Source organism: Amphiura filiformis, chromosome 12 (assembly GCF_039555335.1).
Source record: "Amphiura filiformis chromosome 12, Afil_fr2py, whole genome shotgun sequence".
Taxonomy (NCBI): domain Eukaryota; kingdom Metazoa; phylum Echinodermata; class Ophiuroidea; order Amphilepidida; family Amphiuridae; genus Amphiura; species Amphiura filiformis.
Window position 1 is genome coordinate 38,794,719 of NC_092639.1, and position 18,563 is coordinate 38,813,281.

The 18,563-nt window shown below is 37.8% G+C and overlaps 2 protein-coding genes across 2 annotated transcripts; one reads left to right on the forward strand and one right to left on the reverse strand.

Moving 5' to 3' along the window:
- Positions 1-2,438: 2,438 nt before the first annotated feature.
- On the reverse strand, positions 2,439-6,413 carry LOC140166807 (cytochrome P450 2B19-like). The gene is made up of 2 exons (XM_072190297.1): positions 5,480-6,413; positions 2,439-2,626 (listed from the first exon to the last, which is right to left on the reverse strand). Exons 1-2 carry the CDS (start codon positions 6,411-6,413, stop codon positions 2,439-2,441), a joined length of 1,122 nt encoding a protein of 373 aa, XP_072046398.1.
- A 284-nt stretch (positions 6,414-6,697) lies between these two features.
- LOC140166808 (uncharacterized) lies at positions 6,698-8,107 on the forward strand. Its single transcript, XM_072190298.1, has one exon. It carries the CDS (start codon positions 6,698-6,700, stop codon positions 8,105-8,107), a length of 1,410 nt encoding a protein of 469 aa, XP_072046399.1.
- Positions 8,108-18,563: the final 10,456 nt, after the last annotated feature.

Sequence of the window (18,563 nt, forward strand, 5' to 3'; positions counted from 1 at the left end):
TGGTTTTAAATCAAAACCAGGGGACTTATTTTCATAATGATACAAGTATTTAGGGTAGAGCCTATGTAACTGTTAGCCTAATTATAATCTTAGGTAACCTTAAATTATTAATAGATTTACTTCAATTATTTGCGATTAGAATTCCCACATTATATTACAGGGTGTCCCTAAAAGAACTGTATTGTCGGAAACGTAATTGTTTGGGTATTGTAACGCCACAACTAAAAATTCCGTATTAGGTTTTAACTTGGGAAGGGGTTTGAGACGAACTATTAAAATTAAAAATTACGACGGCCTAATCACGATGATGATCGACGCTTGATACGTCTGTTTTCGTTGATAGATATTGACTCCGTGGAAAGGCTTGAAAATGAGGGAGTTTCGTAAAATTCTTTTATTTCAAAAACGGAGCGGTCAATTGTCAAAATTATTTAGCTACGTTTGGTTTATGCGATAAAGTACCCAACAAAATCAGTTCCCGACGATACAGTTCTTTTAGGGACACCCTGTAGCTGCTTTCCCTTCCACTGGATGTTATCCATTTTGAAAAACAATAATTAAGAAAGATTAAAGACTTTGATAAGACAGTGAACATGATGTAGCAGAATTCTCAATTTTTCAGAGGAAAAACTTGAAGTACAAGTATTTTACTTATGTTAGCAGCGGGCAGTAGGGTCTATGGTGTACCAGAAAACCGTTGTAACTTGTTATGTGGGATATGTGCACGGAATACCACGTTTGTGATGAGTTTTCATCAAAATGTATAATCTTAAGGTGGTACTACACCCCTTCATAAATTTGTGACTATTTTTGCATTTTTCTCAAAAACTTATAACGCACTGGTAAAAAAGTTATGTATATTATAGGGGCAAGGAATCCAGTTACTACACTGGAATGTCAGTGACTCAAGACAAGCGGTACATTATTTATGCTAAGAAAAGAGGTACCTCTAGAATGTACCTCATGTGTCTAAGGATCACAAAAATGTAACATATTTGCGCGTAGGACATATAATTACCAATTTATACGGCTCAGCAGGTCCAAGGTCAAATACAGGGGTGAAAATTTAAAGTAAAGTTGCACCCATTTTCGTAAAAATGGATGCAAACTGTTCCTCAAGTTCAAGGGATTCAGGAAAACAATAGTTTTTACTATCTGCGATGTCAAGTTCAGAAGATATATGATAAATAAATACAAATTCCATTGAATCCTATGTAATCCTACATATTTTTGAGACATCACAGATAGTGCTAACTATTCTTTTTCTGAAACCTCTTAACTAGCTGAATAATTTGCCACAACTTTTGCGAAAATTTGAGTAACTTTGACTTTTGACCCATACACAATAAGCAAATCGATCTGTGACCTTTTGTGCCCCGTAACTTCTTAACGATAGGTCGTACACGCACAAACACTACATTTCTGGGATCCATGGGGCCAGACGCGTAATTTGACATGTTTGAAAGTGTTATTGGAATAAAATTAATTTCTAATATTGCTTGGCAGACAACGGATTCGAGTTCTGCATACCCAAATTAACAGAAATAAGCTAATAAACTAAATTAACAAAAATAAACTTACTTTGGTTCAGCCATTGGTGCTCTATACAATTTTAGAAACGTGAACATTTATAACAATTAATCATTAAACTCCTTGTTCTTTTTATAACTGCTATATATAGTTGTTAAATCCTTTATCCAAAACTTTCTTGGTAGGGTACACATAGTGTACATAATTTGTACATAATACATAATAAACAAGTGCAACTAATTATAACTTGATCAATTAATATTTGCATGATGTTGCACGCCGTTTAACATTGAGTAATGAAATATATACAAGAACTTACAAATCTTTATCAATATTGAAAAGTTAGACATACAGTACATTATAAAATCATCAAACTATATCGAGTACTAACTACTTCGTGATCATAATCAAAATAACATTATCCAAAACTCCTCATATAACAAACTAAACATTATCAGTCCTTTTTTCCAAAACCGGGTAATTCCAAAATACATTTTCAAATAGATATAATAACTTCTGATTTTGCCATTTACATTGATTATTCAATAATTCTGTTATATATTACTATCATGTAATGAATGAATTGATGACATTATATCTAAATTCTCAAGAACATTGATGGTTAAAAGCCAAATATTTCTTGAAAAGGTAAATTAAATCTTGATTGAATATACTCTTGAAATGGGCTTCATTATGTACATAACTAATGATAGGTTTTTCAAAACGAAGTTCAACAAACTGTATTTCAATACATAATATTAGTCCATATCCATGTGTCACCAAAATGAAAATGATTATAATTGTTTATGGCGGCCATTTTGAAAATCCAAAATGGCTGCTAATTGAACCTATCATTTCAAATCAGACGATCAGATGTAGTTCAACCACAGAGAGAATAATCTCACCACCTATTCCCTGACAACAAATTTGACAGTGAATGGCTCTGGTGTAAACGTTGCGCCCAACTTGGCTCCGTGTGTTCCTTCAAAGGGTGGCGCATCGTTTGGTTTCACAAGCGAATAACGATGAAGGAGATGGGTGAAAAAGATAAACAACTCCATGTTTGCTAGCTGCTTGCCAGTGCAAATGCGTCGCCCTGTAGGAAAAATATATTCATTATCAGAAATGTTATAAAATGTATTTATCCTCCTTTTTTATAGGAATCTTTTATCGAAATGTAGAGAGAAGGTCCCATGTCACAGGGGACATTGCCCAAAGTGGTCAAAAATTGTCAAAATAGTATAAAGTTACTCAAAGTTTCACAAACTTGTTAAAAACTTCCTCGAAATCGCTGTAAGTTTCACAAACTTGCTTTAAAGTTTCTCATAGTCGCGTAAAGTTATTCAAAGTTTCACAAAATTGCTTAACATTTTTTCAAAAATTCGCACAGTTGCAGAAAAGACCCTCAAAGGTTTCCAAAATTCCTTCACCCTCCGCGCAAGCTGCGTAAAGTGGGCGCGGATTTCACAAAATTTTCCAAACTTTTCCAATGCAGCTCAGTGAGGTGTGGACAATGTTGCGCAGCTTTGGGTAACTTTACGTAACATTACAAAAAGGGTAAACAGTAAAAACAACACATTTATACCAGTGTACGAAATCAATTAATGATGCTTACCCGACAGCCTAATATTATCATACAAATAAGGGAAGAGGCTTACACATCATGCACTGGAACATAACATTCAAACATTACTATCGCACGAGATCAAATTAATGACGCTTAATCGTTATTCTTAATATATCAATACGTATATAGGGGAAAGAAGAATTACGCATCGCACACTGGCACAAATAAACATGAATTTACAAATGAAAACATGACATTCATAGGCAGATATACCAGAGGAAAAACGCCGGACATACCTGCCTGTGCGGGGACTTGAACCCCAGATCTCTCGCTTGTCGGGCGAGCGCTCTACCACTGAGCTACATAGACTGTCCCTGATAAACAGGACTCAAGTCTGGTAGTTATGGATATGAGCAGTCAGGGTAAACAGTACAAACAGCATATTACATACCAGTGTATGAGATCAATCAATGATGCTTACCCGCCTTTAATTCAAAATTGTGTGCTTTAATTTAAAATTTTGTGATTCTAACGACTGGATGACTGAGAATAATTACTTTTCAATTCGCGTTATACATAACAACAAGTTTCTTAAATAAACTTTTTTCACCAGATTCACCGTCACAAAATAATAGAGGAGCATATGGAAAGGTTTCTATACAAAAACGATTCTCTTATAAACTATCATGCGCACGGTTTCCACCTCGATACGCTTGAGCACACATTTTCGTCCAAGAGCTTCCAAGCAGAGAACAACAAGCAGTGAATGTCTCCACCACAGTCTTTGATTACGCTACACGGTTGAGTGCATAGCAATGTAAGAGCTGTGGAGCTTCTAGCTGAAAAGTGGGCCTCTTTGATTGGTTTTTGTCGAAACCTCACGTGTTCCCTTCATCCAATCAGAATTTTTTTTCACATCAAACGAAAGCTAACACTTCCTCCTAAAAACACTTTTCGTCACTAGGTCAACCGATAACGCAATTCAATGTTATAGCAAGGCGAATGTGGAAAATCTGTTGAAAACTACCTATCCAAGCACATTTTTTGACCAAAATGCAGGTTTTAAAAGTCAAAACCTCAAATGTTCCTTACAATATTTTTCAAAATTTTATGTCATTAAATGAAAAACCACACTTACATTGTCCATATACTAGCGTCACTAGAATGAGCAATGGACAATTCTCTTTAAATTGCAAATCTTTTGCAAAAAGTTACTATTTTCGTCTCTTTTTTCATACGGTTGTAAATTCAATGAACTATGACTTTTAAAAAAGAGCGCTTACAAATTGATATGACAAGCAGAAAAAGTGATCCCGCACGGGAATCGAACCCAGGACCTCACGTTTACAAGACCTGTGCCTTGAGGGTAGACTAGGTACTGTTGGTCGAAGCAACCAAAAAATCGATTTTCATTCTCTAAATCAATATATTGTTGAAAAATAACACTTTGGTGTTTTGCAAAAGTTCATTCTACAAATCATATACTTTGAAAACTTGCATGATTTATTGTTGATAATGAGTTTTACAAAAGAGTTTTTTTCAGCCCTCTTTGCAACATAACTAAAGAACCACTGGACCTACAAAAGTATATCTGTGACATTTAAATTCTTCTACACACTCATCTTGTAAACCTGAAGTCTCTTGGATTCAGACGCAACGTAGCAAGTTGCAAAAAATGTAAGTTTCAGTATTTGATTTAATTCAAAACTTTGTGTAACGCGAATTGTTACCGAGTTTATAATGCCAAAGGAATTTTAATGAATAATATGATGCCTTCAGGATAGAAAGTGTCCAATTACTAAGACTTGAAGGTGCAAAATTAGCCATAGGGCACGCTGTTATCACGACAAATCGTGAACATTTCCGAGTTTGATTGACTCTTGACATCAGACGCAAACTGGTATTTTTAATTCAATTTTCGATTATAGGGGCTGGAGCTGGATGAAAAGGTTTCTGATGTCGGCATGGAAAAAATAAAATGGCGTTCAGAGATTCGCGTACATAAGGGAGCACACCACCATAAGATTCCGCGGCCAAAAAGTGCAACCCGCAATATAGTCCTCATAAAACGTAGAAATTGAGCTTTTTGTTACATTTTTCAGCAAATATGTGTCTGAGATACGTTTGTTTGATGCCATTTTAAAGCTGAAACGGTTTTGATGAAATTACGTGCAGAAAAAATGATTTTAAATGTGTTCTGGCGGACTAATCGTACATAGCATGTATCGATGTAAAATCCCAATAATTGACCTTTCAACAGCTTAGGAATCACGGGATGGGGTAAAATGTCAAATTTGCAAATAACTGACATTAGCGATCTATGTGCAAAAGAAAATTATGCTAAAGGTAAATATATGAACGCTCCGTAAGATTTTTGCTTACCAACTCCAAATGGACAAACTTCTTCTCTTGCAAAATATTCACCAGCTTCATTGATGAACCTTTCAGGATTGAATCGGTCGGGTTCTAGAAACGCAATCGGGTCTTTCATCACGGCATAGAGGTTTGAAACGATAGTCGCACCTTTTGGAATACGGTACCCACGAAATGTAGTGTCAGCACTGGCCGTATGAAAAACACTGAGTGGTAATAGAGTTACATGTCGTTGAACCTCCAAGAGTGCAGCTCTTGTGAATGGCATTTGGGTTTGATCCGATAATTGTGGTAGTCGATTGCGGCCAACCACGGAATCTATTTCTTTCTGAATTTTCTTCTGGACATCTGAATATGCCATCATGTACAAACAACACCAATCTAAAGTCGTAGACACGGTGTCAGCTCCGGCAAAAAACATCATATACAATGCACCACGCATGTTATCCTCTTGGAGATAAGAAAAGGGATCGTCTGGTTTTGGGGCATCTTCCATTGCTTTCAAATAAAGGTCTATCAAATCTTTGGGGTTTTCGGCGTCGAGATCTTGCCGGTGTTTTTCAATATGTGTGTCAATGAATTCATAGATGTCTTGAATAATCTCCAGTATTTCTCCAGACTCTCTATTTAGATAGTCACAATATTTTGGACGTATCATATGCCAAAATCCTGCACCGATTAGGTACACAATACGACTGTTTAAATCAGTAAGGTGACGAAATTGTTCATCATCGTAACCACGACGTTCTCCAAACACGATAGAAAATAACACATTACATGAACCGTTGACGAAGAAATGATGTGGATTGCACGGTATACCTTTATAGCCATCCAGCTCCTGTGCTATAGCTTTACATTCCGCCACAATGTTATCTTCAAAGCTGCGCTCCCCGATGCCAAATCCTCGAAAACAATTCCTATCAAATTTCCTAAATTCAGCCATGTGTTTATACGAATGATCTGCAAGTAAAATTAATGAAAAAAATATAGAAATGACGACTTATAGTTATTGAGAAAGTAAGATCAAGTATGTCATTGTTTACAGGCCTGAAAACAAATTCACAACATCAAAGTTCCTCTCCGAGTTTGACGATTTCTTAATGTTTGTGAATACGTTGAGCGGAAAGATCATTTTCTTAGGTGACTTTAATGTTCACGTAAACAAGCCAGAGAGAGCTGATGTTGCTCACTATTTATCATCTTTAGAAGGAATTGGTTTTCACCAACATGATGGGGCCTACACATATAAGTGGTAACACATTAGATCATGTCATGTCCCGTACCGATGAAAATCTGGTTCTTCAATGTACTGTTGGAACAAGGTTATCAGATCATAACCTCATCCACTGCAAGCTCAATGTTGAGAAACCTAGCGATCAAAAGGAAATTATTTCCTCCCGTAAAGTGAAAGACATAGATTCAGTGTATTTTGAAAGTGACTTTCGCTCAGCGCTCATCTCTTCGAATAACACCCCTGATGATGCTAACGCTGATGATGCTAACGCTGCTGTCGAAATGTTTGAGAAAGCAGTAACCCTAACCCTGGACAAACATGCCCCTGCTACAGAAAGAACTTGTAACCGTAGGGTTCGTCAGCCATGGTATAGCAAAGAAATTCATGAAGCTAGAAGAGTTCGACGCAAATTGGAAAAGAAATGGCGAAGAACTGGACGATTAGAGGTGCACCATCAACTCTATCTTGATCAACATAAGCTTGTTAATACCATGATTGAAAGTGCAAAGAAGGCTTATTTTAGGGACAAATTAAAGAACGCTGATAGCAAATCTGCTTTCAGAACCATAAATGGTCTTCTCAATAATAACAACAAGACCTTACCTACTCATGACTCATTGCAATGTTTATGTGATGATTTTGCTTTTTACTTTAAGGACAAAGTTGATCAGATCCAGAAAGGACTCGAAGTAGAAAGAAGCAGTGTAAATAGTAACAGTGTAATTGATTCATGTAACCAAAGTAATATTGTGTATGAACTATCTGAGTTTCCATTGTTAAGTGAGAATGATATGTCCAAACTCATTCAAGGGTTTTCAGCAAAAAACTGCTTGCTTGATTGCATTCCCACATGGTTTATAAAGAGTAATCTTACCACATTTGTACCAATTATAACCAAAATTGCTAACATGTCTCTGTCAACAGGTGTTTTTCCAGCTGCACTGAAACATGCCATCATCAGTCCAATCATCAAAAAACCCTCCCTGGATCCTAACAGCCTCAAAAATTACCGTCCTGTGTCGAACATTAAATTCTTATCCAAAGTCATCGAGAAGCACGCTGTAAATACCATCAGCAACCACATGCGTGAGTGTAATCTAGGTGAACCTTTACAGTCTGCCTACCGCACCGCACACAGCACCGAAACGGCACTTTTGAAGGTTAAAAATGACATCATGACCTCAATTTATCATCGTGAAGGTGTCTTTCTTGTGATGCTTGATTTAAGCGCTGCGTTTGATACTGTTACACATAGCATCCTCTTTGACAGGATGGAATACGAACTTGGCAGAAAAGGCAGCGCTCTTATGTGGCTCAAATCATATTTCGGTGGCCGTACCACCAGCATTTCCATCAATGGTGCCCAATCTGCCAATTGTACCTTGGACTACGGTTTGCCATAGCGGGTCCTCTATCTTTCACTGTTTACACCATTCCGATTGGAAGAATTATTCAGAAACATGGCTTATCTTACCATCTCTATGCGGATGATGTTCAACTTTACATCAGTTTTGACCCATCCAGTAACTTGTCTATTGATTCTGCTCTCTCCAAACTTACAAAGTGCATTAATAGTGATATTCAAAGTTGGATGACGCGTAATTGGTTAAAGCTGAACAATGACAAAACTGAATTTTTTGTTGCTTTGTCACCTTTCAACAAACGCCGCATGCCTGCTGTCAAACTTCACATCGGTAATACTGTGATTGAGCCAACTGAGACTGTGCGTAACCTTGGTGTCGTTTTTGATAGCCAAATGTCCATGTCTCCCCAAGTTACTTCTCTCTCACGCAGCGTTACCTACCATCTCCGTAACATCTCTCGCATTCGTCATTATCTAGACTTTGATACGTGTAACAATGTGGTTCGCTCACTCATTCTGTCCATAGTACATGGTGTTACGTAACAAAATTTGCTACACTAGTGGAACCAATGCTTTTTAGCTTCTGAATATCCCTACAAATCAAACCTGAGTTGGTTCCATTTTTTTCGAATGTGTCTTCGGCGGCCATTTTGACATTCAAAATGGCCACTATTTTTAGCCTTTTTTAAGCCGTATTTGTCCCGAAAGCGCACAAAGTCATATTTTTCTTAATGATTATTTATACTTTTGATTGTCAAAATCCACTAAGAACATAATTAAGATCATTTTCTAGAATCCAAGATAGCCGCCAAATCCAAAATGGCCGCCAATTTGTCTAAAATGGTCTGCCAACTATAAGGACATTGATTTCTTTCCTTTTTCCTGATTATTTTTGCTACTTATGTTCAGAGAACTAAAAACTTAATTTGGTCCATTTTCTCCAATCCAAGATGGCCTCTAAATCCAAAATGGCCGCCTTTTATTAAAATATGGCATACCGCTTTTGGCAATTACTATCAACGAGAGTAAAATACATGTATCTCATTTCTGTCAGATATAGATATTAAAATGACTCTAAACATCTTAAAGTAGTGCAACAACCTTGTTTAAGGAGAATATAGGTGCATTTCACCTTTCAAAATGGCCGCCAAAGTGTTTGAAATTGGCTATGATTAATTTTCAGCATTTATGCAATGAAATACAGAAAATCATGTTTTTAAAAGTTGAAATATATTGTAATTCAACTTTAGACATTTATGATAGAGCTGACCTTGAGGCATCTAAATGCCTAGTTGTCATCAATACTCATCATCTATGTTATCAGTATTTTTAAGTTCCTCAGTTTGGTGCACAGAGCTGTATTGGTACTCTTCATCTGCTCTACAATCACATGCTTCTGTACAAGTCAGATTGTGTCGTCTGCAGGAACATCTTCTGGAGCATTTGCTTATTCCACATCTGCACCTAACAAGTTCGACACCAGACTCGGGAGCAATGTCTGACAGGATAGGTACTGGAATGTTATCTGCATCACTCGACCATCCTAGCTTGAATGGGTCTGGAATATTTGGATGTACCACAAGGTCTTGCCGCCAAACCTTCTGCATATGCGCCCGCAGAATGTGTTGATGCCACACACAGAAGTTGGAGGGATTTTATCAATCCCCTGGTTGGCTCGTGAAGCGTTTCCATCTCAGTTTCTCAGCTGTGTTGGCCTGTAGGTCATTTTTTGTGCCCATGAGCCTGCACAAAAACCTCTCACAGCCTGAAACAACACTTTGAGAAGGCATTTCTGCATCACCAAGTTGACTCAGTACTGTGAGTTCTTCAGGTGTTGCTTCATCGGTGAAGGCCTTGAAAGCAGTCTTCTTGCCTATACCTCTGATATGTCCACATGTGTCGCATCCTGTTAAACAATGAAATCCCGGAAGCGCTGCTGCTTTTGTTGTCCCAAGACGGATATGTATTGGTTTCAGCAAGATTTTCCTTCTGTTGTCACCTGTTCCCATAAGCATGGTTGTCTGAAGACCAAGAACCGTGAGTCTTTGAAGAGCAAGAACCATAACATCTGTATCTTGGGTCATGATATGGACATTCTTTCCAGCTTCAGATATCTCTGTTGCATGTATAGCATGATTAGAGTGTCTGCTTCCTCTTGTGTACTAACACCTGTCGATGGCTGCAAAATTTGTTTGCCAGGTAGATTGTGAGGGAGTCCTTAGTTTTATTGTTATAGCCAAAAATAGCTTTGAGTCATGGGTGGGGGTTGTGTCAGCAACAATGTAGGCTCTCGCTGATGATTGGACTCCTAACTTGCGACGTCTGATTATATCTTTGATTGAGGTTTCTCTTCCATAATTATCAAATATGGCACGGCAACCTTCATAGTCACTGTAACAAATCTGCATGTGAAAAGCAACATGAATGATGTTCCGCCATCGACAGGAATGTGTTGATGCCACGCACCAGAAGTTGGAGGGATTTTATCAATCCCCTGGTTGGCTCTTGAAGCGTTTCCATCTCAGTTTTTCAGCTGTGTTGGCCTGTAGGTCATTTTTTGTGCCCATGAGTCTGCACAAAAACCTCTCACAGCCTGAAACAACACTTTGAGAAGGCATTTCTGCATCACCAAGTTGACTCAGTGCTGTGAGTTCTTCAGGTGTTGCTTCAGTGAAGGCCATGAAAGCAGTCTTCTTACCTATACCTCTGATATGTCCACATGTGTCACATCGTGTTAAACAATGAAATCCCGAAAGACGGATATGTATTGGTTTCAGCAAGAGTTTCCTTCTCTTGTCACCTGTTCCCATAGCATAGTTGTCTGAATGATGTTCGTCTGATTATCTTTGAATGAGTTTTCTCTTCCATAATTATCAAAATGACACGGCAACCTTCATAGTCACTGTAACACGTCTGCATGTGAAAAGCAAAATGAATTTATATGTTCAGCCATCGACAGGTGTTAGTACACTCTAATCATGCTACATGCAGCTAGCAGCGATCTCTCAAGCTGGAAAGAATGTCCATATCATAACCCAAGATACAGACGTTATGGTCCTTGCTCTTCGAAGACTCACGGTTCTTCAGACAACCATGCTTATGGGAACAGGTTACAACAGGAGGAAAACCTTGCTGAAATGTCTTGGGACATCAAAAACAGCAGCGCTTCCGGGATTTCATTGTTTAACAGGATGCGACACATGTGGACATATCAGAGGTATAGGCAAGAAGACCGCCTTCAAGGCCTTTGCTGAAGCAACACCTGAAGAACTCACAGCACTGAGTCAACTTGGTGATGCAGAAATGCCTTCTCAAAGTGTTGTTTCAGGTTGTGAGAGGTTTTTGTGCAGACTCATGGGCACAAAAAATGACCTACAGGCCAACACAGCTGAAAAACTGAGATGGAAACGCTTCAAGAGCCAACCAGGGATTGATAAAATCCTCCAACTTCTGGTGCGTGGCATCAACACATTCCTGTCGATGGCGGAACATCATTCATTCATGTTGCTTTTCACATGCAGATTTGTTACAGTGACTATGAAGGTTGCCGTGCCATATTTGATAATATTTGATAAAAGAGTGTACCAATATGATAGGCCTGCAGCTGCAGCTGTGCACCAAACTGAGGAACCTATGATGACAACTAGGCATTTAAATTTCTCAAGGTCAGCTCTATCATAAATGTTTGAAGTTGAATTACAATATTGAAATTTCAACTTTTAAAAACATAAATGCTGAAAAATTATTCTTAGCCAATTTCAAGACACTTTGGCGGCCATTTTGAAAGGTTAAATGCCCCTATAATCTCCTTAAACAATGTTGTTGCACTACAGATGTTTAGAATCATTTTCTTATTCATATCTGACAGAAATAAGATAGATGTATTTTACTCTCAATGATAGTAATTGTTCAAAGCGGTATGCCATATTACAATAAAAGGCGGCCATTTTGGATTTAGAGGCCATCTTGAATTGGAGAAAATGGACCAAATTAAGTTTTTAGTTCTCAGTGGATTCTCAGAAACATAAGCAGTGAAAATAATCAGGAAAAGGGAAAGAAATCAATGTCCTTATAGCTGGCAGACCATTTTAGACAAATTGGCGGCCATTTTGGATTTGGCAGCCATCTTGGATTCTAGACAATGATCCTAATTGTGTTTTTAGTGGATTTTGACAATAAATAATCATTAAGAAAAATATGACTTTGTGCGTTTTATGGACAAATACGGCTTTAAAAAGGCTAAATATAGTGGCCATTTTGAATTTCAAAATGGCCGCCGAAGACACACTCGAAAAAAATGGAACCAACTCAGGTTTTGTTACCTGGGGTATAAGGAAGCAAAATAACCTGGGTTCCACTAGTGTAGCAAATTTTGCACTGACTTATGATAATTCTACGTAACACCATGTACTACCAGATTGGATTATGGTAACATCTTACTTTTGGGTTCGAATGTCACTGAAATTGCTCGTCTTCAAAGACTAGAGAATTGGGTAGCCAAGATTATTTTTCTTGCAGCCAAGAAAGACCATGCTTCACCATTGCTCCGCAAATTGCACTGGCTGCCTGTGAGGGAGAGAATCTACTACAAAGCCATGTTGTATGTTTACAAGTGCCTTGCTGGCTTGGGGCCAGATTATTTGGCATCCTCCTTGACATTATACATCCCTGGAAGGCAAGGACTTCGATCTGCCACTGATGCCACTCGCCTGCATGTGCCCAAACTCCACTACCGTTCATTTAAGTCAGCCGCTGATAAGGCTTTTGCTTTCATAGCTCCCAAGTTGTGGAACCAGTTACCTGTTTCAGTCCGCTCCTCCAACTCTTTGCCAGTGTTCAAAAAAGGGCTGAAAACATTTCTATTCTCAGAAACATAATTGCTTGTTATTGGTTCTTGTGAACTTTTTTCTTATATTCTATCATGTTTTTGTTGTATATTTATCTTGCTATGTTGTTTTGAGCGCTGTGATCATTTGAAATGGCGCTATATAAAGGCCTATTGTATGTATGTATGTATGTATGTATGTAAGTATGTATGTATGTATGTATGTATTGACTCTGGCATACCGGTGTCGGTAAGAGCACGTTGCATAACCGGGTGCTCAATACTACCAAATGCATCAGCAAAATCTATGTATAACATGAACATTTTACTGCTTTCATGACGAAAGTCTTCTAGAGTTTGTTTTTGACAAAAAGCATGTTCTAATAACCCTGGTCTTGGCATTGCGCCTTTTTGATTTGGACACATTCTCCCTTCTTCAACCAACCATGGAACTAAGCGTTCCTTCAGTAACATCATGTAAACTTTATACATAACACAAGTCAGTGAAATGGGTCGCCAGTTATCAATTTGGTCCAGATCACGTCCTTTTTTGGGAATCAAAATGATTTTTGACTTCTTCCAATCTTCAGGAATTTTCTGGTTAAGAAAGCATGTATTGAATATGTATAACAAAGGACGTAAGTTGTTATCCAAGTTTCTACGCAGATCTTCATAACGCAGACCATCTTCCCCTGAAGCTTTGCGTGATGGTAGACTTTTTAGCACCTCTGTTTCAGTAAACGGATCCGTTGACGGGAAATTAATAGGGGGATGCGGTAAAAGAGTACGTGGCCATGGCTCATTATCGAATACTTGTTCAACCTGAGTTCTGTTCTTAGCTTTGTGTTTGAAATGGTTTTCAATTGTTCCGAGGTTTATCGTGCACTGTTGTGGCGGTCCTATGATGCTGTCATTCTTGATAATACCAATCGCCTTGGCTTTATCGTTTTTCCACAGTTGATTAAGTTTTTGTTTACTACAAGTGAGGGATTCCCCCGTTGATGTGTATTGAAAGCCGGACTAACGTTCTGTTTAACAAAACTGATCATGTGTGGGATGTCCCGTAGAAGCAATTGTTTGTATTGTTCAGATGTGACCTCGAGCTCACTAACTTCGTCGGTCAATAGGCTTGTATGGATTGGGAATTTCAATAACACCCGTTTCGCATATTTCAATGTGTCGATATTCCATGGTCTACTACCATGGTCTACCATTATCAGTTCCTTTCAAATTTCCGTTATCGTAGAAAAATGAGGTCAAAATGGCCAAAACAGTCCACCATTTCTTAGGGTTAGGGTGACAATAAGAATCATAACTCCTACCGGTTATCAATGATTGTCTATACGTTCGCTCCAATTCTTCAAAAAAACGTAGATCAGGCAACAATTGGTATAAGCGTGGTCAAGCTGATCAAACCATCATCAATTTGCAAGGTAACCCAGTGGAAAAATATCAACGTGATAAGTCCTATGAGTACCTTGGTTATTCAATCAATATGACGGGTGATTGGACTCATCAAGTGTCAGAATTATTCCAAAAATTAAAAACTTTATTGCAAAAACTCGACATTGCTCCGCTTGCAATCTGCTTTAAACTTGAAGCAATCAATACATTATGCATTCCAACAGTTGAAGGATTTTTCAGCATTCTGCCTATACCATTTAAAACTTTGACGGCAATGGAGGATTTAATAATCAAGTATGCCAGATCATGGTTAGGCCAACATACTAATTCTAACCGCAAGTATGTTTTTGTCCCAAAATCATCTGGAGGCCTTGGAATCCGAAAACCATCTAGTATTTATTTCGCTAAAAAGGTGGCGTCATATGTACAGATGTTGAATTCAGATGATGATGTGGTCCGGAAGACTGCTGAAAAGTCCCTCAAACTGCACATGCAAAAAAGAAAAGTTAAAGAAACTAATGATGAAGGTAAAAATTTTGCTGGGTATGAAGCTGATGAAAATGGTATCATCATAAAAATATTCAGACTTGCTTGAGCAAGTCAGCCTGGAATTGAGTTAAACGAGATCTGCTCAAAATTAGCCATCGAGTTGGTTAAATCAAACAACGAAAACTTTGCGTATGCCATAAAGGCAGGTGAAACTGTTATGGTTTGTCACAAAGTAATTTATCATTTTATCATAAAGAAACTGACTGAAACTGAACTAAGCAACTGGAAAAATCTTGAATCACAGGGAAGACTTGCGGACCTCGAGAAAGCAGATTATGCATGTTCGATGGAGCATTTAAAGAATGGTGATTTAAGTGTCGACCTGATTAAGTTTATCACCAAAGCTAGACTCCAAATCGCTGAATCAAATTCATTGCTCCATGTAATGTTTCCTCAGGTTAGCAAGTCGTGCCCTTTGCAGAAATCCATATGATACAATTTCACATGTAGCAAACGGCTGCATGCAATTTCGTTACAATTACATTTCAAGACATAACCGGATCATGAATATCATTGAAAAGGAAATTAAAAAATACAACAGGTGTGATATCTACCGTGAAAAGATCATCTCGGGTGCCCTGATCACGAATGACGATGATGAAATTGAATTCGCAAACATCTTTCAGGACATTCAAGCAAGAAAACCAGACCTATTTCTCATTGATCACGAAAACATGAAGTGTTTCATCTTGGAAGTAACTTGTCCTTTCGATGCTTTCATTGAAGAAAGTTACAACACAAAGTTCCAAAAGTATACTCCTCTTTGTAACTTGCTCACATTGTGCGGATTTGATTGCAAAATCCTTGTCTTCGTGATTGGGTCACTCGGCCATATTCATCACCGTTTCCGAAGTGGGTTGAAGAAACTTGGCTTCCCCAAACGTGTTGCCAAGGCTGTTGCCAAGTATGCTTCTGTCAGTTCCATGATTGGAACCAACATCATTTGGAGACTGCGATACAGGCTCACCAAAATCAATTAATTCTTCCTGTTCAATTTCATGTTGTTTGTAATGTATTCATGTAATGATTTATAATGCCGCTTTGGTAGCCCAAATGTATTTGTTCATTATTGAATAAAAAATTCGTATATGTATGTATGTATGTATTGACTGATTGTCATACTAACAAGCCTGTTTTAGGCCCTTGAATAATTCTGATAAGATTTATTATGATTTAATTATGATTTAAAAGTACTTTGTATTTTAAAATAATAATATTGAATAATCAACCAGAATTAAATCGAACCATGAATAATGCGCATGGGCACTAAGATGAACCGATATCATTGTAATTATTTAGGACTATACCGTATGTCGAAATGAGTCATACTCATGTTAAACATCAAGCGTGTGGATCGGATTCCAAATGAAACCATCTCAGTACAATCTGACCAACACCACTCCACTGGTTGCCAGAGTCAAGATTCATGGGATTCATCAACTCAAATTTCTCGGCCATATACTGCGTCTTGAAGACGACGAGCCTGTGAAAGAACTTATGCCTTTTAAATTCCACCACATGGGAAGAGGAACCGGGACGGCCGCGCACACTATACTTACAGTATGTCCAGCACCTCCTGGGAGATACTGAAGGGATGCTGCAGCCAAACAACATTGTTTCGCTTGCCCAAGATCGCAATAGTTGGAGAAAGCTTGTAGTCGCCTGCTCCGCAGCCGACTGATGATGATGATGTCGAAATACTGATATACAACATCAGGCACGTTTTATTTTCAGCCACGGAAATGTCAAAACAAATACAATCTACCGAAAACAAACGTTTCCAAACTTAAAGTTGAACTCACTGGACTCCTAGTATTCCAACTTACATAAATTATAGGGTGTCCCAATAAAAACAGAACCCTCGTTGCACCCTCTCTTTCTCCTATTTCTGAAAGGTTGATCAAATGTATTTTGGTATGTAAAGAAACCTTAAACCATTAGCTTTAATAAACTAAAACAATTATTTCAATCGGCTCACAATTTTTGAAGATATGCCCTCTTTAAGAAATGTACTCGTTTTTCAATCTGTCCACGGATGAGGTTTGGCTACATCAAAGATTAAAACGAAACACACGGTTAATGACATGGATATATAATATCATTAGGCTTTGGAACGCATTCACTCTGAGCGAGGATCACCAGCTAGCCTCCAACATCTTCGTAACCATATTACTGCTGCATTCGCAAGTATATGGTGCACAAGGAGAGTACGCAATGCAATTGATGCAATGAGGACCAGGACTGAAACATGTATTTGTCAAGGAGGCAACCAGGTAGGGGACAAAGTAGCACAGTAAACTCACTTCAGAAGAACCAAGGACATACCAAACAGCCCTTTTCAGGCCACCTTTTGTCCCAAACAGAGAAAATGACATGTTGTAAATAAATAGAAAGCAAGAAACAACAAAGTAAGAAAGTAAGAAACATAACAAAACAAAAAGGCGTAAATAACCAAGAAAAATAAGTTTAATTGCAAGTAGGCCTATTTTTGCCGACAAGTTAATGACACTATAAAAAATAATCCATAGCCCATAGGCCCACCGGTAAAGCCCATTCCCTTAATAAAGTTCGTTATTTTATAAAGTTATCATTGAGGAATGCTTGATATTCATGCATGGTATGTGTACTCCTTTTCAATCTTGAAGTAGCCAAACCTCTTCCGTGGACAGAGTGAAAAACGTGTACGTTTATAAGAGCATATCTTTAAAAGTTGTGAGCGGATTGAAATATTTCTTTCGGTTTATTAACGCTAACGAATAAAGGTTTCTTTACATACCAAAATAATAACTTTATATTTGATTAACTTTTCAGAAATAGGAGATGGTTAGAGACAAACGCATCGGCAGTAGGCCTACTTAGAAACAAGAAATGTCTTTAAAAAGACAACACCATGGATGAAATTCATGTTTCATAATTTTACATTTACAAGTACTTGGAATGCTAGTAATTTTTTGTGTGTATAGCACATGCACAACTAACCGGGTTGGAAATGTTGTTACCACGAATACCACCAATGACATACTATAAGCTAAATTGAAAAATGTGTGTTAAATAGGTCTACATTTAATTTATACTTAATTTATACTTGTACAAACAAAGGGATCAATGGAAATCACATCCACCGAGTTTCGCATCAATCCAACAATCTATATACAGACGACTTTGTGTTTACGTTTTATGACATGACTTTGAACATTCTGACAATCCAACAATATATACTTATTCCACCTCAGGCTCAGATGACCTTTAACAATTATAATCAAAGAGACTGATTACTCAATCCCAGGGGTTCCCTGTCTCAATTCAATCTTTATTTTCTGAATATGTTGATTATAATTGTTACTACTAACTGCCCAGTTGCTCTACCACAATGTATAAAACCAAAGCAACTATCTACCCCAATTACTGGTATTTAACCCCCCCCACTATTGTCACTCCCAACATCAGTTACTGATGGTAACTAACCCTAGTTAACAGTGCAGGTGCCTGGGCACCTTATACCCAGCTTGGTTCCCGTCTGGTCAGATAATTGCTCATTATAGTTGTTGAATTAGTGGTCACTTGTTGACAGCCTGGATCAGCAGGGGTGCATTTATATCATTTTTCATAGAGCAATTGTTCAAAATATTTAATGTCAAATGGTTCCTAAAAGCCTTATTTGTGAATGGATTTTTATCGTTAACAAAACAAAATGTATGTTTAATATATCAATTATTCC